The 23,354-nt window shown below is 34.7% G+C and overlaps 4 protein-coding genes across 4 annotated transcripts; 2 read left to right on the forward strand and 2 right to left on the reverse strand.

The window, feature by feature from the left end:
• The first annotated feature begins 218 nt into the window (after positions 1–218).
• On the forward strand, positions 219–7,044 carry LOC120336670 (alpha-N-acetylgalactosaminidase-like). Its single transcript, XM_039404402.2, has 6 exons — positions 219–821; positions 1,767–1,923; positions 2,627–2,884; positions 3,060–3,273; positions 4,078–4,241; positions 5,038–7,044. Exons 1-6 carry the CDS (start codon positions 631–633, stop codon positions 5,281–5,283), a joined length of 1,230 nt encoding a protein of 409 aa, XP_039260336.2. The 5' UTR covers positions 219–630; the 3' UTR covers positions 5,284–7,044.
• LOC120336669 (alpha-N-acetylgalactosaminidase-like) lies at positions 6,929–11,680 on the forward strand. Its single transcript, XM_039404401.2, has 6 exons — positions 6,929–7,258; positions 8,020–8,176; positions 8,558–8,815; positions 9,516–9,729; positions 10,451–10,611; positions 10,916–11,680. The coding sequence occupies exons 1-6, from the start codon at positions 7,068–7,070 to the stop codon at positions 11,216–11,218; spliced, it is 1,284 nt and encodes a 427-aa protein (XP_039260335.2). The 5' UTR covers positions 6,929–7,067; the 3' UTR covers positions 11,219–11,680.
• Positions 11,681–12,075: 395 nt separating this feature from the next.
• On the reverse strand, positions 12,076–17,240 carry LOC120336672 (protein YIF1B-B-like). The gene is made up of 8 exons (XM_039404404.2): positions 17,108–17,240; positions 16,527–16,774; positions 14,617–14,721; positions 14,273–14,351; positions 14,133–14,190; positions 13,725–13,880; positions 13,111–13,204; positions 12,076–12,780 (listed from the first exon to the last, which is right to left on the reverse strand). Exons 1-8 carry the CDS (start codon positions 17,133–17,135, stop codon positions 12,616–12,618), a joined length of 933 nt encoding a protein of 310 aa, XP_039260338.2. The 5' UTR covers positions 17,136–17,240; the 3' UTR covers positions 12,076–12,615.
• Positions 17,229–20,183, reverse strand: LOC120336668 (RNA polymerase II-associated factor 1 homolog). Its single transcript, XM_039404400.2, has one exon. It carries the CDS (start codon positions 20,147–20,149, stop codon positions 18,581–18,583), a length of 1,569 nt encoding a protein of 522 aa, XP_039260334.2. The 5' UTR covers positions 20,150–20,183; the 3' UTR covers positions 17,229–18,580.
• Positions 20,184–23,354: the final 3,171 nt, after the last annotated feature.

A 23,354-nucleotide genomic window follows, 5' to 3' on the forward strand; every position in this document is an offset into this window, starting at 1 on the left:
ACAACTATTACTGCATTAATTTATGTGGGTCACGGTACAGCGGTATGTAATGAAGCAGTTTTTGAAATGCATTCAATTCAAGTGTTAATGATGAGAATTTTTAAAACTCATGCAGTCATGCATGGCAGCATGGCAAGGAGAAGTAATGAAAAATTGAGAAACAATCTTACTGGCTTATGACTTAGCCTACAGACTTATTATGTTATTTTTGTTGACAAGGCCATAACTGAATAAATAAAAATAGGCCTATAGGCTATGTGCATTGACTTGTATGGCAGTATAGTGGAATCAATTCGGCAAACACAATGGAATTTGCATATTTATAATGGATGTAGGCCTATATCATTTGATTTTTAAGTAGGCCCAATCAACATTCAGACATTGTGAAAATAAAAGGATAACAGAAGCATGACATAGTGAATCTCAGCTGACTCTGTAACTATACAGACAGCAAGGGCAGAAGGGTGATTCAAAGTTGTACACCAGATCCATAATTTACACAGTTATATGAGTAGGCTATATCAGTCCTGCAGCATATAGATACCAACATTATAATCTTATAATAAACAGGTTGTTTATTTCTAAAGATTAAGATTTTTATCTTGATATCAAAAACAGCAGCCAGACAGAATGCTCAAGATAATCCTACAATTAGCAACCATTGTTTATATCTGTGCAAGATGTTCGGGAATGAATAATGGAGTTGCACGTACACCTCCTATGGGCTGGTTGGCATGGGAAAGATTTCGATGTGTCATAGATTGCAAAACATATCCTGACTCTTGTATAAGTGAAAAGCTCTTCACAGACATGGCAGACAGGTTAATAATTTGTTTATAGCATTTCGGAGATGAGTTCTATACATTTTATGAAGAAAGACTCCCTTGAAATTTCAAATCCAATTTTCAAATTTTCTGATTTGAAATTTATGCTGGGATGTGCACTAGACGTCAGGCAATTTTTGGGAATGCTTTGGGAATAATAAACAGTTCAGCATTGAATTATGATTAACCCTGTATTCGGTATGATGCGCGATGGCTTATTGGTTGAAGTACTATAGCCTACTTAACTGGGTTGGCATCTCAGGTTCGAATTCCATGTCCACCACATCACCCAGGGTGTAATAAATTGTGTAGGCAATGCTGAAAATAATAGCTCCTGACTCGGGCTGGGAATTTCAGGGACATTTTAATAACCGTTAACCGGGTAAAATTACCCAGCCCTACTCCTGACACATTGTTAGATATCATATTAGATATATATGCTCGTACAAGGCTCTGTACTGCTACAGGAGTGGTGACTCCTCTACGGCCCATGGGCCGGGGCCACGGCCCATCTAATTGGGCCACATGGGCCATGGCCCAAAGCTTGATGGGCCGCGGCCCATCAGGAAAAATTCAATTATCTTAACAAAATTTTCAATTTTTACCAAATTGTCAATATTCGAACCAAAAAAATATACTCCTGTAGTATGTGTACCAGGTTAGGGTTAGGACAAAAAAAATTCAGATTTTTTACATTATAGTTCTATTATGAGTTCGGGTACTGTCTGTGTTAGCCAAGTGAATAGTTTCTTTACACAACTTGATGGGCCGCGGCCCATAGCCTGATGGGCCGAGGCCCAATTCGATGGGCCGGGGCCCCGGGCCATGGGCCGCAGAGGAGTCACCACTCCCACTCCTGTACTGAGCATATATAAGCATTGAAAAAAAATGGGGCGTACTTTATTCTATTCGATAAACTAACAACGAAGTTTGTTTATCTAGGTTGGTGGAAGATGGTTGGAAGGATGTTGGATATAAACTTGTCAATATAGATGATTGTTGGTCGTCTAAGCAAAGAAATGACGTAAATGAATTGGAGCCTGATCCTGAGAGATTTCCATCTGGAATTCCATATCTAGCAAATTATATGCATATGAGGGTATAATCTTCATATTTTTAAAGAAATTGGAAGTGAATTCATTTGTATAACATTTTATCAGTAATGTAAGACCCATCTCAAATCTCTCTTGTATGAGTGGTTATGTTTTGTTAAAATGAGCATTAGATCTGTGTCATTGCAAGCATTTAAAGTTTAAAAACAGTTGAATCGAATTTGTAGATTGGCCTGGACTGTCTAAAAATTAAGTTGAACAAAACCAAATTCAAAATTATAGTTGTTCATAGGAATTATTTTGCATCCATCGAGGGTTACAGTTACTGTTTCATCCAATTAAAAAATTCAGCCTTACCGTATGTTTATTATGGTGCAAGCTAGTTCTATTTGAATTATTTGAGAAATATTTGGTGATAATCAAAGGTCGAACCTCTCAGTAGAAATTTAAAAAGCATTAATTTGACTGATCATTTTCAACAGCCAATTAAAAAAAGCTTTTATATGTCAAAGTTTTTGTTTTGCTTGTCTTTCAAAACTGGAGTCAAGAGCTAAAATTTCCTTAAACCTGGTCCAATTTTTGGAATGGTTATTGATTCCGCTAGAGCCACATGCAAATGTGGACTCCACATTCCTGTATCCATTGTTAGTACACAAAAAGCTACTTTGCACTAGACAGCCCTAAGTATAAAATTGTTGCTCTAATATATCCCACAGATGGCATTACTAAAGCATTCTTATATTTTTTCAGGGATTGCAGTTAGGTATTTATGGTGATTATGGTACTCTCACTTGTGGTGGTTACCCGGGATCTATGGGTTATGAAAAAGTTGATGCTCAAACGTTTGCAAGATGGGGTGTCGATATGTTGAAGTTTGATGGCTGCTATTCAAATTCAACTCAGCAAGAGATTGGTTATCCTCTCATGAGTAAAGAATTAAATATGACTGGTCGTCATATGATATACTCTTGTAGTTGGCCTGCCTACCAAGGTGGTTTGCCTCCTAAGGTATTTTATTAGAATTGAATTGGTATACTGTTTTTTGTTTTCAAAACATACTTGTTGCGTCATATTGAATTGTTTGTTTATAAAAAGTACCGTACTTATTGTGTGATACAGAAGATCGTGTCAGATTTAAATATTGCGTTTTAAAAAATCAATTTGTATTTATTTATCAATCCAGGTTGATTACAAACTTCTAGGAGAAATTTGCAATCTCTGGCGAAATTATGGTGACATTCAGGATTCTTTTGAGTCAGTAATGACGATTATAAATTGGTGGGGCGATAATCAAGATGTTCTTATACCTGCTGCCGGACCTGGAATGTGGAACGATCCAGATATGTTAATTGGTGGTGACTTTTCCCTTAGTTATGATGAAGCTAGACTTCAGTTTGGTAAGTACCATTAAATTTCAAGGTTTTAGTTCTTGATTGTAGGCGTGTGTGCCTTACAAAGATACAGTTGCTCTTTTTTCCCTGCGCCTGTGTGTTAGTGGATTCGTACTGCAAGGATCAGTTCGGCTATGATGACTAGTTAACTTTTTAAGAATATTAGATTGATCGAATGACGCATTTGAGAATATATCAAATCATATCACATTTGAGAATATAGCAAATATAAAGATATATAAATAGTGCTCAATTGGTACTTATAATCTTATGTAAACATCAGTTATATATTAAAGCATTCTGCTTTGTATTTGCTAAATCCCGATGACAAAGCACAATCTCATTTCCTTTTTACACATTACTCATTGAATGCACCTCAGCTGTGAATTCTCGGAAGTCATATTTAATTGATAATGCTATATGTCGAGTTGCAATCTGCAACCAAAAAAATGTAGCGTTGTTTCACAGTCAGCAGAACCAATAACAATGCATTAACTAACTTGTCAGCATTTACTTGCCATCCGACCTTTTTAATTTACAGATATCTCATTATGGTGTTACACATGATAGATATTTTTTAGAACAATTATGGAGCTATAATCAAAGGCTCCATTTCACATTTGTAACATTATAGTGCTTTAACAATGGAGTTTCTATCATTATTGCTATAATAGGTAATAGCTTTATTCTTATCCTGCTGCTCTAAGTTAGCCCACTCAATTTATGAATGCTAAATGTACAGCACTTGTTAAAATTTGAAAAAGAAATATGCAAGTATTTCAGATATCAGTGAATGGATTTTTTTTACAGGAATGTGGGCGATTATAGCTGCACCATTGTTTATTTCTGTCGACCTACGTACAATGGATCCAAAATTTAGAAGCATGTTGCAAAATGAACAGGTTATATCTGTGAATCAGGATCCTCTTGGTATTCAGGGTCGAAGAGTGAAAATGGATAAAACTAATGTACAGGTTGGAATAAGGACGATTTTATTAATATTTAGATTGTAGAATAAAATAACGGACCTCCTGAAGTATGCGCACCAAGATGGCGCACTACCTGAACCCAAGTTGTGTACCAGTTTAGGGTTCAGGTTGTGCGACATCTTGGTGCGCATACTTCAGGAGCACCAAAATGTCAGTATGTGTACCAGGAGTGTGGAGTCTGTGGTAATTTACACTCAACCCCAGCCACATATTCATTCAAAAACAAATTCGACTTCAGCTTTGAGAAGCCAAATTTTTGAAAACTTTGATTTCCTCATTTGTCTGTTGGGAATGCGTAGTCAACTCAAAGTTTTTTGAATTTCTGTGAGAAATTTTTATTATCCTAATTAAAAGTCCGAAACCCTGACTTTTGACTCCGCAAATTTGCAATTCTGATTCTGTGAAGATGAAAACACAACCCTGGCTTATTGCGAGAATAAGCTTTGCAATTCAAATCTCGTTTTTTCAACTACTTTGGAGAATCATTCCTGTCCAAAATAGGAGTTAGACTATGATCTAATGAAAGCTCATAAATATACTTGATATTTCATGGAAAAAGATTGTTATTCTTATTTATCTTTATAATATTATCTCAGTCAAGCATCCTTGAGGTAACTGACACATACGGGTACGAAGTAGAAAGTAAACAAGGAGAAAGAACTTGCATTGCAGTTCAATACACAATACCCTAGTACACCCCTCATAATTATTGTCTGCAAATGAGACCGCACTAATTTTGTTTTATTATTGTTATGCTTTCATGAACCTACTTTTGTTTCAGCTCTGGGTGAGACCTTTGGTTGGCGAAGAGCAGGCTATAGCAATATTTAGCACAAGAACAGATGGTGTTCCATATGAATACTACTTCACATTGTCAGATCTTGGTATTCAAAAGCCAGCTTCTGAGTACTTGATGACAGATATTTTAGATGGAACAGAGCAAAAAGTTGTTGAATATACTGACACATTATCAGCTGACGTTAATCCAAACGGGATTAGAATGTTCCGTGCTATTCCGTTAAAGTGAAATTCTTGACCGCTTTCATATTACGATTGTATATTAGGAAATATGGATGACCAAAACTAATCGCTTGAATCGATTCAAAATTATTTGTTATTAATAATTGAGAAATGTTTCATTTCAAAAATTTGCTTCATTCATTTTTTGAAACCATTAAAAATAAAGCATTGATCAAATCACTGTTTTTCTTAAATTCCAAATCCAACCCATGCTTAAAGCGTATTTCACACGCACTCACTCAGAAATAAAAGACATTGATCTCTGAGCGAAATTACCGACAATCACAAGTGCCAATAGCTACTGAGTACTGAGGCTAAAAAGAATTACAGTGTAGAATCGTGCATTAGTGAATACTCATTCCCATAAGACTTACAACAGTTGGTGTCGATTCCACATGACTGAATTTTTTTAGAAAATACTTTAATACCTAAAAAATGCAAGTGCCCAAATAAACTTTGATTTTTTTCCAGTATTGTGCAATACTAAAATATTTTTCATGCGAGTAATTATAAGTTCATGCAACATGCTTTGAAATTGTCTATTTCAATGTTCTTCGTTAGTTCTGCATTGTTCAACTGTATCTAAAAGTGTAGTTGAATTTAATCTGTACTGGAATCCTATTTTTGATTCTCCGCTGTTCAAACATATGTTATATTGCAGGTATTTACAGCTCAAATTGTAGTTATTGTTATTATTTTGTAGTTTTCCAATATTCGTTCAAGGTCAAAAATTATTTGAAATGATGAAATTGCAGGTTTCGCAACAATATCAAAATCTTGATGTCATAAAATTTGCAATATTTTTTTGATTTGCCATATGTTGCTAGTTGTGCTACCTTTTTATATTATTTGAGTAGGTTTAGATATTTGAGACAAGAGGAACACTAAATTGTATAACTATGGATTTTCCTAGTTAAATATTAACAATGTGGATCACATGAGGATTCAGGACGAATAAGCGGCACAAGCTGGTACCAGGAATGCTTTTATAGCTTATATTGTATTTATTAGTAATTACGGTATTTATACAAATATATATTTGTATTTGTCAAAGGGACTGTCATATTACTGTTACAGATTATAAAAACTGACTATTGCTATCAGTTGAGTGCAATTTGGACTCGCCGTCATTTGTTATAAAAATGTTTTTATGAAGTCTGTAGTGAATCAAGTATGGTTTGTGTTATGTTCATGTGAAGTATGACAGTTTGAAGCATATGTCAAGGATGTCATTACTGAATTTGATACATTTTTGTTGTTCAGTTCTATCGAAGTGTATTTATTTTTAAAATAATAAGAGTTTGCTTACAGCAATAAAATTTTACTTTCAAGTAGAATTTATAGAATGCCTGTAATGGAATAAGTAAATTTTGCTCTGTCATTTTTAAACTTGATTTGGGTTAGGTATTATACTTGTTGCCTGGTTTATTTAAATCAAAATTATAGTACAAATGCCTAATTTCTTATCAATAAGCTCAAATCAGAAAACATTGATAGATTCGTTTCTAAACCATTGTTATTCATTTTTGTTTCTCAATTTTTTTGCTTTTGAGAGTGGTCTAATGCAGCAAAATTATTATTCATTTAAATTACAGTAAAAAAATTCTAGGTATCCGTATTAGAAAAAAAACAACTTTAGAATGATAAACTTTCAGAATTATGTAACACCAATTTTATGCAATTGATTTTTGTATTCGATTTATTGCTAGTTATATTTTGCAGTATGACATATGGGAATAATAAAAAAATTTTGATTTTCATATTAAGATTATTTTGAGAGTAGGAGTCAATATGGCTTTATCTCATATAATTATTATAACTTCAATGTTGCTCTGTGCACATGTATCTGCATTGGAAAATGGCTTAGCACGTACTCCACCCATGGGCTGGCTGGCATGGGAAAGATTCAGATGTAATACTAACTGTGCTGCATACCCTGATAATTGTGTAGGCGAAAAATTGTTCATGGAAATGGCTGATGTGTAAGTATATGGAATCCATTTTATGTATATTGCTTGTACTATTCTATAAATTCGTAAAGTCATTTTCAAATCAAAATTGTTTTGTGTCCCATTATTACTATCAGCAATTTAACAAGGCTGATCCAAAATTTGTTTATATTCAAAACTGCATATATTTTTCTAGGACAAAACATACTATCCTAATATTTGGAGGCAAACTTTCTGGAAATGTTCAATCGTATAATTTAATTTCACAGATTGGCCATATTTTATGCAAAAATATTCTCATATACTGTACATCTGATGATATTATTAATTTCCAAATTTAGTTTGTTTGGTCTCAACATGCCATTTTGTTACGCATTCAGTTTCATGTGTTCCACATCGAACACTCTTTGTATTATATATTTTTTAAAATAATGTTGAAGCTCTAGATAAGCAGATATATAGAATTACTTGTTTCTATTTCACTGTATTCTGGTGTTGGTCAGAAAGATGTTCAGGAATCAAGCTTCCATCCCTCGGAGATTTATCATCATTGGCAGTGATACAGATTGAATCCCTTCTGTCTTAGATTGCTGGAGTCCTTGCTGTCGTAAGGTGGTCCTTTCATCTGAGACCAATAATTGATCAGGGTAACTATTCGAATTCCCAGCCTAAACTGATAAATGGACGAGAGGCTTCAGTTTGCTGTATGATTAAGTTGACTCATCATTGGCTTTCCGCTCCCCTGGGATAAATATGACAAATCCTATTCTAGATAACAATCTTTCTCATGACAGAATGGTAAGTGGTGGATGGAAAGATGCCGGGTATAAACAAGTGAATATGGATGATTGTTGGATGGCAAAACAAAGAAATTCTCAAGGTGAAATATATGCCGACCCTGGAAGATTTCCTAGTGGAATAAAGGTTCTGGCAGATTATTTACATGCAAAGGTATTCAAATTTCTTGCCCTTGAACACACGTCTAGTTAGGTGCTGTAGAACTCTAACCATGACTGAAGTCATACATTGTCTTGAAATCTAACTTCTCAGCTTGACTTGGGCAATTTATTATATTCGGAATGTATCTTTTTTTGTCTAGTCTTGATCTACTTCATGCTTTGTTAAAAGGCCAAATAGCTTCTTGCAATAGCTTTATTGGCAACTCGCAACTCTGGCTCATGACTCTGACTTTGAATCGAAAAGAAAATTTGTGCTGTGACACCAATACCACATTCCACATTAGGAAAAATTTTATATGAATGGAAACACTTGTTAGTGAAATGTTCATTTCTGAATCCAAATGGGTTTAAAAACTTTATTTTATCATACCAGGATCTTAAACTTGGAATTTACGCTGATTTTGGCAACTACACTTGCTCTGGTTATCCAGGGACCATGGGCCATGAAAAAGATGACGCACAAACTTTTGCTGCATGGGGTGTAGACATGTTGAAATTTGATGGTTGCTCATCAACTAGTGATGAAAAGAAAGTTGGATATCCTCTTATGAGTAAAGAGTTAAATGAAACTGGAAGACCAATTATATTTTCATGCAGTTGGCCTGCTGAAGATGGTCATGTTCCACCAAAGGTAAGTAATAGTAGTGTTTTCAGTAGGTTTAGATATGGCTTTGGATACACAATGCCAATACAAAACATTAAAAGTAGCATTTGGTTATGTTTTGTCATTTTTATGGGGCACTCCACACTTTATGTACTGACTTTTTAGGAGGACCAGATTCTTTGTTGGTGGGTGTTAAGTTTGAGCTTGAGTTTGAATAACATATCAATTATAGTTTTTCGTTTGTTTTAGATGACATTTTACACTTTTCCTCCTAACTAGGTTTTGGACAAATTGTCTCACTAAATGTGCAAAGCTCCAGAATATTTGGTTCTTGGTTGGTATAGTCTGTCCAATTTGTTATATACTAGGGTGGTATGATATGAGTATAAACCTTATTTTTTAAACAGCATTTTTATCATGCTTTTTGCTCAGAACAAAGCTCAGTACATGCATCAACTAATATAAAAAGAGATGATATTTTGTGAAATGTCCATAATCTATTTTTCTGTTTTGGTATTGTCTACCCAATTTATCACGGTCTGTGTGCGCTGGTTGGCAAGAGGATTGAAAACCTGCGAAGTAAAAAGTTAATTTCAACAATTTACCTAACCAATATAATAGAATGCTGATAGTCGTCTTGATAATGTGGTGAAGAACAATAAAATATTTTGAGATATTTAATTATCATACTCAGCTGCATATCAGAACAATTTTTTTTATTTTACAGATCAATTTCACACTAATGGCAGAGATTTGTAATCTTTGGAGAAATTATGATGACATTGGAGATAATTTTGAGGATGTGATCAAGATAATTAACTGGTTTGCTGACAATCAAGACGTTCTAATACCTGCTGCAGGACCAGGACATTGGAATGATCCTGATATGCTTATTGGTGGAAATTTTGCTCTGAGTCCTGACCAAGCTAAGCTACAGTTTGGTAAGTTTTGTTATTACAACAAACAGCAGTTTTTTTAAATTGTTATTGCATTATTGAAGGCAAAGCCATTGAGATATTATTATCTTACAGTTATGTTTAAACACGGACAAGTGGCATATAAAAAAGTATTGTGAAATTAGAATCACTTTTGCAAATATTAAATTGGATTACAAATTTTTTCTGACGACTACAGTGTTTTATAGTAGCATTATTACTTATCGATCTTAAGAGGATAATTATGTCGTATAATTAGCGAGTTAGTAATTAATTAGGGATGGGACACGCAGTGTCACTATAGAGTCATGAATCGAAACCGCAGTTTCGGCCAATAAGTCTTCGGGCTCCGACCGATATTCTCGTTTCATACTTGTGAACTCATGAGTCATGATCAATACATAAAAGGTAATAATCGCCCAGTTTAATGCAATATAAGTTAGGACTGAAGCAAATAAACGCCAGATCATTGTATACTGTATGTGCACACTAAATGATGAGATCTATTACTTCAGGATTATTTGGATGGGGATCATTGCAAAATTGTTTCAAATTTGTTTCATCATCGGTGTGATATTCAAATTAATGAAACCTGTAGTATATATATTTTTGTATTATTACTGAGGCTTACGCCTATTTCAACATGATTAATGCATAGTAAACCTTCTTAGAACAATTGAAATCAACTGAATCCACTCATCAATAGGCTACATTTCCATTTACACAGGTATGTGGGCTATGTTAGCTGCACCATTATTTCTTTCCGCTGATCTGAGAGCAATTGCTCCAGAATATGTGAAAATATTACAGAACAGGCAAATTATACAAATCAATCAAGATCCACTTGGTATGCAAGGTCGCAGGGTTAAAACTTCAGGACCATTCCAGGTATGTTTTTTATTCAAACCACAGATTCTATGAATCATTATCTCCTATTTAGAAAATCATGCGTATCTCATCTATTGATCAGCAAATATGCTTTTCTCTCTCTTTATCTGCTGGACCAATTGTTTTCAAGTTTTCCATATATCGAAGCGCCCGGGATATGCTTTCATATTTCCCCTTGCCTTTCTGGGATGTCATTGTTTCTCAATTAAAAAAGTTACTAGTAATGAGGCTTTTCGCTCATGCTCAGTTGATCACTTCCATGCATATCTTTTTGCCTAGTTATAGTATTTTTTCACTTACGCAGCTATGGGTTCGCCCTATGTGGGGAGCAGAACAAGCGATTGCTGTTTTCAGCACATCAACTGGTGGTGATGTGGAACACTTCAGTTTTACAATGGCAGGCTTGGGCATTGATAAACCAGCATCAAAGTATGAAATCTACAATATTGATAACGAATTTGAAACAAAGGTTGTCGGTCTCAATGATATGATCACTGTCGCAGTAAATCCTCAAGGCATTACGATCTATAGGGCAAAACCAGGAACAACTAAGATTCCTCATTTTGAGTATGAAGTAAAAGAAGAATTGACCTTCGATATACTTTAAAAGTTCGTTCACAACATATATGCAAATTCTCTCAGCAATTCTTCATTGTTTAATGCCACCATGCTGTTGATATGTCTTATACTTCAAAAAGTTTTCAAGTTCTTTGTTTACCAGACATTTTCTGAGATTTATAATCAAGCATTATTTAGTTCGTTTATAGCCTTTTTGGAATCATGACAATGGTGCTTATATTTTTGATTGAAAGAAGCATTAATTTTAACAAAGCTTTCTGACAGTCTGTAATAATGTGTCATGAGCGCTTGGACTCATTCAACTCAACATGTTCCAAACAAGTGGCAACTCAAAAGTACCATAATCCTAATGAGAAATTTCTTCATTGTGTTTGTTGTATGATAAGACTATCAACTAATTGTTTTCCACTTTGATTTAACGTATATGCACGAAATTTTTTCACTCATGCTGTATTATGTTTACCAATAATATGATTTGACTAAGCATAGATATTTTCGAGTCTTGTCTTTTTTTGTGTGCCAAGCGAAACATAATAAGAAGAACTGTCAGTCAAGTAAAATTGGGTGTGATAAGTTATCACTGATAAGATGGGAGTCCAAAAAAATCTGAGGAGGACTTAGAGTTTGTTGAGGTCATTAGACTTGGATGATGGAAGCGAAGTCATGCCGCAGTGTCTAGCGATCTTACTGCACACTATCACTTACTTAGGTTATTCTGCAGTACTAATGATCTATTTACCTATCAACATTTTGCTAGTAGCCGATTAGAAGAGCAGATTGCTGGGCATCGGGGCAGTGCTGTAGTCTCACACTGAGAATGCTGCAAGGTGTTCTGAATCTTTAATGCCTTATGCCGATGTTTAGGCTTAACATAACATCGGACAATTTCATGAAATACATTTATTTAGTATTTGATTAACATATAAGCAACCACAAACATTTAACATGTACTAAATATACTTACTCTAATAATGAAAACATCTGTTCTGAACCACTTTGTGAATAATAATAATACATTATGTTAGTTTAAATTAAGCAGCACGTTTGCTAGGAAATTTTGATGAATAGCATTTTCAAATACAAACTAAGAATGAAGAAATAAGCCGTATGAAATTTGAGATGAAAAGATTCGTTATTATAAGAGCATCCCCTAACCCTATAAACGTAACTGTTTTAATCACAAATACTTGTTTTTACAGCAAAAAGCTCAAGCTCTTTCCTATACATGGTAATGACTATCGTAAACAACTAATATGGTGTCCACCTCAGAAACTCGATAGGTGTCCAATTTTTAAAGTAAATAGCACAAGAAAAAAAAAGATACAGATGGCAGCTCAAAAACAAATAACTTTCATCAATATTTAGTTTCCAATGGTAAAAATTATCACCATGCGTAAAATTATAACTTGTTTCTATAGTTCATCATCAACTCGAACCAGGCACTAGATGTCTGGTCAGAAAATACATGAATACTGGTTGCACAAATGATATTGCAAGAGTAAGATAAAGTCGTCGTTTTCCACCGTGGCCTTGCGTGAAGTCATCAGTGGAAGCAGTATGCGGTAATATTTTCAATCGAAGAGTCTTCACCTGGAATTATTACATAAAGTTGTTGATGTAAATTCATGCATAAAGTAGACGCCTAAACCAAGAAATCTCGAAGTATCAGAGACGCATTTGAAGAATATAGAACCTATTTAACTACTGAAATCTCTTTGGTAAATAGATAACATGAAAAGTTAGATGTAGCAGGCTCCCAATGAGCTAGTTAATCAGGTGTGAGATGGGGCTGAATTGAAGTCTCTAATTTGAGTTCCAACAACACTCTTAGATTAGACTATTCTCTTTTCATTACTCCAGCAAAAAACTGCTGGTTTACCCAATGTTTGCACTACTTTTGCTATATCTTCTGTCACTTACCAAAAAATAAGCTATGGAGAGACTCATATAGCCCAGTGCAGCCCAATAACCAGCCGATCTAAACACCAATCCAGCAGCCATTATTACAATCATCCTGAAGAAGAAATAGAATATGTGAAGCAATCAGTTTTGAATTGCTTTTTATAAAAACGTTGAGCATAAACAATGACAGATGTAGATAAATGTAATCTTAATCACAGTAACACTGTTTATGGTCAGTTCCAATAAATAAAGTTTCATGGCGAAAGTCATTTTCCAAGATCTTATTAAGCATGTATGACTACATCAGAACTGTTTTCTTCATGGTATTGACTTGATCTGCTTCTTCGTACTAATCTGCATTTGCTGGCATGTAATGCACTACCATGAATATATTAGTTCCAGGAGCTCGGGGCATTCAAGTGGTCACTCACTACCTGCTCAGAGATGAGTCTCCTTAATTACTGAGGGAGTGTGTGCGACCTTGCTTTGCCCAAATTCAATTAAAAAGTGACACAATGGATTGCAAAACGAAAGAAAAATAGGACGAAACAACACTGGACAGCCTACCACGCCTCTCTTATATTTCACTGCAAGATCCATATAAATTTTCGAAAGAATTCAATAAACAATACCCAAAATATTTGTATCCACAAAATGAAACAACATCCCATGTGCCGAGGTCTGTTCGAACATTAACGAGATACAAACTGAACATGATCAATGCTATTTCAATAGCCAACCACACAAAGGCACTACTAGCTTGAATACCCAATTCTTCTGGACTGAACCTAAAATAATAAAAATGTGTAATCTTGATTTGGTACTCCTGAAATGTGTACCAGGTAAGGTTTAGCCAGACAATGAATTAGGGATTTCAGATATGCCATAAAAACAATAGAAACAGTGTAATTCATGTATCGACAATATCAGCAATATAAGGACACACAATATTATGATGTTTTAAAAAGCATTAGGTCCATAGAAAACTTGAAATATCAAGCCGAAAAAACAACATCCTTATGATAAAAACACAAACTTACTTGTCCAAAATACCTAAGGAAATTCCAGAAAAGAGAATGTAGGTGATATATGCCATGACTGAAAAAGAAACACAAGAGTAAATTAGCAAAAACTATGGATGAAAAACAAAAAGGGAAAATTTTACTAAAGAACAACATACCAGGAATGTATAAATCTGGAGCATTGATATCAAAACGAGGTGCGACAGGAGTGTCTTGTTGATATTGCACTCCCCATTCCTGAAATTGTGTGAAATAATAGTAATTTGTAGCAATGGCTTATAAATTTGCAAGTTAGTGTTATTCATAGAAATCGAATTTTATGTTTAGGTTCAAATAAATGTTTGTTTACATTGTCAGAAGCTAGATGGAGTCTAGCCAAAACTATTGAAATTTCCAAATGAAAATATTTCAAATTATTCTTTAAAGAATAGTTCCCAAATTTAATATATATACAATTCGTTTTAGATTTCACGAAAATAACAAAATTAGCATTTCGACATACCTGATGAGTGAATGGGAAAGAAAGAAGGGCAAGTTTTTTGGCAACATATGTTGTATCAACAGCAAAGTAATATTTGAGTTTCGACACGGAGATGTAACGATCAACCTGTATATATGAACTTTATTTAATGAAAATGATATCAAATTAGCTAGACTGAAAAAATACTTTCAGAACTCAGACTTACAAAATAGGTGTGTATAGGACAGGGGGTGTGCAACATGTTCTGTTGGCGGGCCATACAAAAGTTTAGTTTCTCAGTGTACACATAGTCATATAGTCATAGTCAAGTTTATTTTTTCCAACCAGTAAAATAATGAATGATGCAAAAAATAAGCAAAAATTCAAGAACATAATTTTACTGGGGAAGGGAAGCCGTGGGGAACCAAAGTTGGTTATCTAGCAGCGGCACCCAAGATTCAACTATCTAATTAACATATAATTTTAGTAGATCAATATAGCATAGTATAGTTTAGCCGTAAATATATACTAATACGGTTTTAACGAGAAATGGTGAGAGCCACGCAATACATCAGATAGTAATTTGGGGTATTCCCCGTTTCGTAGCTTACAGGCAGTGAATAAAAGCGTGTTATGGGGAAATATTCGGGAAATTGTAGTGGCTCAGTTATCACAACCAAATTATGATAATCATCAGTTGTAGTGGACTGGACAACGGGAGACAATGAAGAAAGAACAGGTATAAATGACATAAATCTATTGAAGCAGATGTTTAACATGCCGCACAGTACCGTACCGGTACTCGAATATGAAATACCGTACGGTACCGGTAACGTGATGAATAATATTCTATCGTCTGTACAGACGCACTGGACTGCACAATATAACAAAAAAGAAACAATGTGACTAGGTGTTGAAGTGTCATTTCAAGTGTGTAATAAAAAAAGTTACTTTCAACAACTTTGCAATATATCTGTATATATATAATACAAAGTTCATAGCTACTGAACTACAGCAATGACCTGAGAACCCATATCTAGTTCAAGTTAAGGGGAGTGGGAATCAAATGAAACGAGTATATTTCGGTAAATCTGGCATGAGATTGACATGTTGTAAAAAAAATAAATAAACACAAATAGTGTTAAAAATTTGTTAGACAATGAACCATCAGAAGTACATACTAATATTATGGACCGAGTTAATAGCTCATATTATGTTGAATTGATTTCAGGGTTTGGAAAGACCTCAAGGAATATGAATTAACTATTGTCATCATTCGAGATACTTGGACCAAAGAAATGCGAACAGCGAATTTATTATTACGTCACAATATAATGTGGTAAACAAGCGTTATTAAAGTCTGCAGCAATGAAATTAGGGAGTAGGGACATCCAGATAAAAAGAGGATGCGGCTATTGCTTGAATTAACTATTGTCATCATTCGAGATACTTGGACCAAACAAATGCGAACAGCGAATTTATTATTACGTCAAAATATAATGTGGTAAACAAGCGTTATTAAAGTCTGCAGCAATGAGATTAGGGAGTAGGGACATCCAGATAAAAAGAGCATGCGGCTATTGCTTGGCCTTAAAGTAATAAAGACGCCAAGCAAAACGGTGAAAGATTGAACGCAGTGACAAGAGCAAAAAAACAATTATGTACAATATTTTTACCCACGTGAACGCCTTTTTAAACATAAACTTTCAGATTAGGATATTTTGCTTGATGGGGATAAATCTGAGTGTTGACAACGGGCACTCTAAATGGCTTGCCGCCTGTTCTGCCACCGCTAGTTACGAGGGATGCTATAGTTTGGAGTACCCCGAATTTTTCCATTCAGACATTGCCTAATGCTTACCAAATTTACTACACCATGGGAATGAGATTTGAACCAGCGATGTCATCATAATTAAGTCTCAACGCTTTGACCAAAAAATAAATGAACTGACATTTTTCTCGAGTAATTCTTTTCCTTGTCCAGCCAGATTTTGGCCATATTGCATCGCCATGTTCGCCATTGGATCAGCGAGGATATTGGCCCCAGGAAACTGTTGTTGAGGGTTCATTCCATATGGGGCTTGTTGTGGAGGCATCATTTGAGGACCGCCGTATTGAGCATAACCCTGTCCTGCTCCACTTGTATCCTCAAACAGCGGCATTTCTTGTTGTTGTTGATTCCTTTGTCTATTCTTTGAACCTGAAGAAGAAATTTCAATATGGGGATTAAATGGTCTTTAAACAAATTTGATTTTGCCTTAAATGTCAGAATATCAAAATGAAATTAATTTTATCTAAATTGTAATTAAAATTTCTGAAATGAAACAATTTGTCATTCAAATATGTTAATAACTCGTATATTAGATGAAATATCAGAATTCAGTTCAATAACATTCATGATCAAGTTTCACCAATCAAATATATTGAGTAATCTTAAAAATATCATTGTTTACCTATGTTATATGAAAAATAAATAAAAATATCAGATTTTGATTTAAAGTGTTCGACAACAATCTAAAAAAAAAAGATTTACCTTTTCGGAAATGGCCTTGACCCTCCATTTTATACAAAGCGAGTTTGACAACAAATAGAGAAAGATATTATAAATACGAATATACTTTTAATATATCTATTATATAACAATTTTACAACAATCTGTAGAAAACAAGAGTAACAGAAAAATAATTAAAAAAAAAGTAAAAGGCATGATTGATATAATGAATTTTTTGGGATTTTCACAACAACAAAATACCATATCAAGGTCGTTCTCTAAATCGTAACAACGTTATTCTATCAGTGTTACAACATAATTCAAACTGATAAGTATCATATAGCAGACAATGAAATTACGTAATCAAGTAGCTAAGTAACACTAAAACTGACATAATGAGTTGAAGTGTGTCATTTCAGTGATTGCAAATACATCATATATATTGGAATGAATTTCTACATGGGTTGCATTTTGCTTGAATAGGCAATTTATAATGTTCTGACATTTTTTCAATCCAAATAGGCTCGTACTGTCGGTTAAATATTTCAAATTCCAATCTCAAATGCAAATAAGTAGGTTACACTGTGCCATAGAAATTTGACGTCGTTAGGTTCCTGTGGAGCAGAAGAAGTAAAAACCGTGAACATTATGAATATTTAAACTGTTTCAATGTAAATATACAGCTCCGAATAATGGAATATATCAATACATGAATCCACAGGAAATTCGACTATCAACAAGTCTATCAATTTTCAATACATTATTGAAATACCCACAATGTAGAGAACCAATTCACTTTTTCTTTTACCCATCTATACAAAGATGTATGGAATACAGGAACATGCCCTAATGCAATGCCATGCAGCAAATTCCTTGTTTATGTGATCTACACTTCTATTTACGTATTAGTGACAAACAAATGATGGAAAGTATGTCAGAAGGTTAATACTAGAAATCTCAGGCATTGTCAATCTTGTGTTTTGACAAATAGTTGTGAAAAGTAAAACCTTAAACAATCAAATTGCCCTGCTTTTTATATTGTAATTTGTAGTCACTAGTATAAACTTTCGAACTACATTGTTTCACAGCTAACAAATGGATTTTGAATATTCCTATGGATGGCATTACAAAGATCCTTTACAACGGGTACATAACAAAGTCCTGGCAAATACAGATTACTCAAATGTTAATCGAATCAAGAGACTCCCAGCTTATTCAGTTCGTCAAGAATAGAAGAACTTTGAAGCGATAAAATTCGAAGAATATTGTCGGGAATCTTTGTGGGCGCTATTAACTAGTGGATAAAGCATTTGACCTAAGTGTGTTGTCATTGCAGGATCACTTAGGTTCAAATTCCATGCCTGGCAGTCCACTAAGATGTAATAAATTAGGTAGGCAATGCAGAACCAAAAAGAATAGTGGCCCCTTAGATATCAGTAGATGCTCAGAGCCAATTTTTCCATCAAATGATTACATTATGTATATCACTGCACTATACATATTGCTCAAAAAACATTAGTCTGAATCAGATCCAGATGAGTCACTTTCACTTCCAAATATTTCTTGAGCTTGACGATTCTCTCCTTCCTCTTCTCCTTGTTCATTTTCATCACTTGAAGAAGCTGATGATGATTCTGCCTTCTTTTCTTCAACTTCCTCTTCACTGTGCTCACTTGCATCTTCTTCCTCTTCATCTTGTGTAGTGGTTTCTTTTTTATCTTCACTTTCTGATTCCGAGGATCCTGCTGCTTCTTCTTCTTCTTCACCCTCTTCTCCACCTTCCTCTTGAGATTCTTTCTCTCCCTCTTCAGCTGAAGATTCTCCTTCTAATTTTTCATCTCCATCTTCTTCTTCCAGTTCATCATCCTGTTTCTCATCAAAATCTTCATCAGCTTCTAATGGTTCCAACTGCATCCTTCGCATTTCTTGAGCTGCAAGTTCTTGGTCGTTTAGTTCACGATGGTGGACAGCAAGGACTGCATTTGTAGCAGATTGCAGTCCACCTCCTCCCTTTGCTCTTCGTTTACTAAGTCGCACTCTCGTTTCTAATTCATTGTAAAACACACCATCTTCTCTCATTACAAAATAATAGTTTTCTTCGTAACCTTTTGATGCTTTATTTTTAACATTCCAGTTATATTCCCTTGCAAGTTTATAATCGTAGAGCTCTTCTGGATTGTAATCCATGCCTTCTTCATTGTCTTGTTCTCGTTTTTTCAGAGTACCACTCGTTGGCAAGAAATAAGCGACAAATTGATCTCCTTCTTCATCTACCATACCTCTGATCATAGCCTGTGACATTTCTTGGATTTGCTGCTGCGGAGAACTACCTTTTACAGCAGGATCAGTATCAAATATAACTTGTGCACTGGGATGTTGCCACATTTTGAAATCTGGATAAATAGGAAGAACGTCAACAGGATATACATTCGGCTTACTATAATGCTTTTTGATATCAGTTTTTGCATCTTCAAACGTTTTCTGAATAGCCGCAATTTGACTATCCCTGTCTTTATACAAATCATCGTCTTTAAAGAGTTCCTTTATACCGGCCCCTAGCCGCGTTTCCACATTAGTGTTATTGGCTCCGTATCGATTAAACTCTTGTGAAATGTACTCACTTCTTCTCAACCAAGAAACATTGATGCTGTGTTGTTTAGAACGTTTTGAATCCTGTGGAGCCGGAAGATCTTCTTCCAGCAAAGCCTCATCAGCTGGATCAAGAGTATCTTTCAAATCAACTTTATATGTATCGGGGTTTATTAAATCAATCATCACACCCAAGTCATGATCAGTATGAAGATCAATTTTATGAAGTTTTTCTAGTGTTGTTGGTTTGTATTCAACGAATCTATTTGCTTCAAACGGGTAGCATATGAATTTGGGATCAAAAGGAATATCTGGTAAATTGTTACAATATTTAACTCTTGTAACCAGTCCAGTTCTTTCTATTGTTCCACCACGCCCACTTCTTCCATCCTGCTTTCCCTTCTGATTCTGAATAGTAGGCACTGGAGCCATTATGTTATTGTTACAACATATCGATATAAGGAAAACGTAGATGGCTGTATAATATAAAACCATGACAAAATTTTAGTGAATAATACAGTATCATAGTCCTAATATTTTCTGACTGTACTTTATTAGTAATATTTTTTATTTTTTTTTGTATAGGATGGAATAGTATTTTCATATTTATGCAACAAAAAGTGAAGATGATAGGCTTACTGTGATAAGATGGCTTAATCATACAGAAGACCACAGCCCTTGTACAGTTGTACTTTATGGTTGTCAATTACTGAAATAAGGTCAGGTATGGGGAATAGGTATGGCATGTATGGTAATTCAGTAATTATTTCCACAAGATTTCAACCTTACAAAATATGTTTTCGATGAATTAAAGATAAATATTTCATTAATTTCCATCTCCTATTACTCTATTAAATTTCCAATCAAATCAATTCAAACAATAAAATATTGAAAACTTCATAATAGGGCTTACATATCAATACAAATATTATGTTATTCCACTATATTATTACAACTGCAAAAATTCTGAAATTAGGACTGATAAAAATCATACCAATAGCTGAATTCTGCAACACCATTCAGTTAACATAATCCAGAATGTTCATAAAAAAAAGGTAATGCATTCAGGCGCCATTCAGTCATTGGCGCACTGCACTGCGCATGCAAGTCATGATAATATTCACAAATGCAGAAATACTTGAATCTGTGAATGGCTATATGAAGATACCCAAGTAGTCTACTGAAGTAGGCAAACTTCACTAGTTAAAGGGTCCCTCATCCCGTTTTTCACTTACAGACTTGGGATATTCTATGCAGCTATAAGATTGACATTACAATGTCTGAATGTACGGTACCGGTAGCCTAGCGGCGGTGTGGCTCAACGGGCTAAGCGTTAGGAATACGCTCGCCACCGCACCTCCAATTCGCAGGTTCGAATCCCATGCAGGGATGGTGGTATGTGCGAGAGGATTGCTGGACTCCTCGCTGTCGTTGGGTGGTTCACGTAACCGCTGGTCGGTTACGGCTTCCTCCACCACCAAACCACTGTGAATCCAGCGGAATTTCAGCGGAAAAATATTCTGCAGTTTTCAACCAGTTCCCATGCGGAAAATAATCTCTTATTACAATATTTATAAGGGATAAATGGATCCTATTTGAAATAATATGTTCCGAAGGGAACAACTCAGACTAAAATATAAGTTTAAGCACATTTAGCAGGTAGTGGTAATTACAACATACATAACTGTATATCACATAAAACAGAAAAACTAAAACGTATTAGAATATAATTGCAGAATGAAAAAAAATACAAAATAAAAATAGGCTACATTTGATGGGAACACAAAAATATCGGACAATATTTTTTTCAATTTTACATGCAAACTCTAGGGTTCGAGACCAAATGCGAATATGATCCGCAAAGTGCCGACAATTTTTAACAGTAATTTTGATTAGTACCAATAGTGATGAGTATTATATACAAAAGTTGAAGGTAACAAAGCGGGACTTTATGATTATTGGGGCTTCAAATACAGGCCAAAAACAAGATTTTCTAAAATTTGATGTGTACTCGACATATCAATGCCGAATTCGAATATGATCCGCAAAGTGCCGACAATTTTTAACAGTAATTTTGAATAGTAATATTAGTGATAAGTATTATATATAAAAGTTGAAGGGAACAAAGCGGGACTTTATGATTTATGGGGCTCCAAATACAGGCCAAAAACGAGATTTTCCGAAATTTAAGGCGTACTCGATATATCGAGGCCGAATTCGAATAGGTTGCTCAATATGCCGACAACTTTTGACAACAATTTCGATCACATGTATAAATCAAGTGTCTAACACCAAAGTATGATCAACAGCGGAACAAAACTTAACAAAATATCGCCCTTCAAAAATAGACGAAAAATTTGATTTTGCTGATTTTCGTGCGAACTCAATGATTCGATGCCGAATTCGAATATGATCCGCAAAGTGCCGACAACTTTTAACAGTAAATTCGAATAGTACCAATAGTGAAAAGTATTATATATAAAAGTTGAAGAGAACAAAGCGGGACTTTATGATTTATGGGGCTCCAAATACAGGCCAAAAACGAGATTTTCTGAAATTTTATGCGTACTCGATATATCGAGGCCGAATTCGAATATGTTGCTTTATATGCCGACAACTTTTGACAACGATTTCGATCACATGTATAAGTCAAGTGTCTAACACCAAAGTATGATCAACAGCGGAACAAAACTTAACAAAATATGGCCCTTCAAAAACTGACGAAAAAACAAATTTTGCTGTATTTCGTGCGAACTCAATGATTCGATGCCGAATTCGAATATGATCCGCAAAGTGCCGACAACTTTTAACAGTAATTTTGAATAGTAATAATAGTGAAAAGTATTATATATAAAAGTTGAAGGGAACAAAGCGTGACTTTATGATTTATGGGGCTCCAAATACAGGCCAAAAACGAGATTTTCCGAAATTAAGGCTTACTCGATATATCGAGGCCGAATTCGAATATGTTGCTTAATACACCGACAACTTTTGACAACGATTTCGATCACATGTATAAGTCAAGTGTCTAACGCCAAAGTATGATCAAAACCGGAACAAAACTTAACAAAATATGGCTCTTCAAAAATTGACAAAAAATCAGATTTTGCTGTATTTCGTGCGAACTCAATGATTCGATGCCGATTTCGAATATGATCCGCAAAGTGCCGACAACTTTTAACAGTAATTTTGAATAGTACCAATAGTGAAAAGTATTATATATAAAAGTTGAAGGGAACAAAGCGGGACTTTATGATTTATGGGGCTCCAAATACAGGCCAAAAACGTGATTTTCCGAAATTTGAGGCGTACTCGATATATCGAGGCCGAATTCGAATATGTTGCCTAATATGCCGACAACTTTTGACAACGATTTCGATCACATGTATAAGTCAAGTGTCTAACACCAAAGTATGATCAACAGCGGAACAAAACTTAACAAAATATGGCCCTTCAAAAATTGACAAAAAATCATAATTTGCTATATTTCGTGCGAACTTAATAATTCGATGCCGAATACGAATATGATCCGCAATATGCCGACAACTTTTAACAGTAATTTTGAATAGTACCAATAGTGAAAAGTATTATATATAAAAGTTGAAGGGAACAAAGCGGGACTTAATGATTTATGGGGCTCCAAATACAGGCCAAAAACAAGATTTTCTGAAATTTGATGCGAACTCGATATATCGAGGCC

Source organism: Styela clava, chromosome 2 (genome assembly GCF_964204865.1).
Source record: "Styela clava chromosome 2, kaStyClav1.hap1.2, whole genome shotgun sequence".
In the NCBI taxonomy this organism is placed as follows: domain Eukaryota; kingdom Metazoa; phylum Chordata; class Ascidiacea; order Stolidobranchia; family Styelidae; genus Styela; species Styela clava.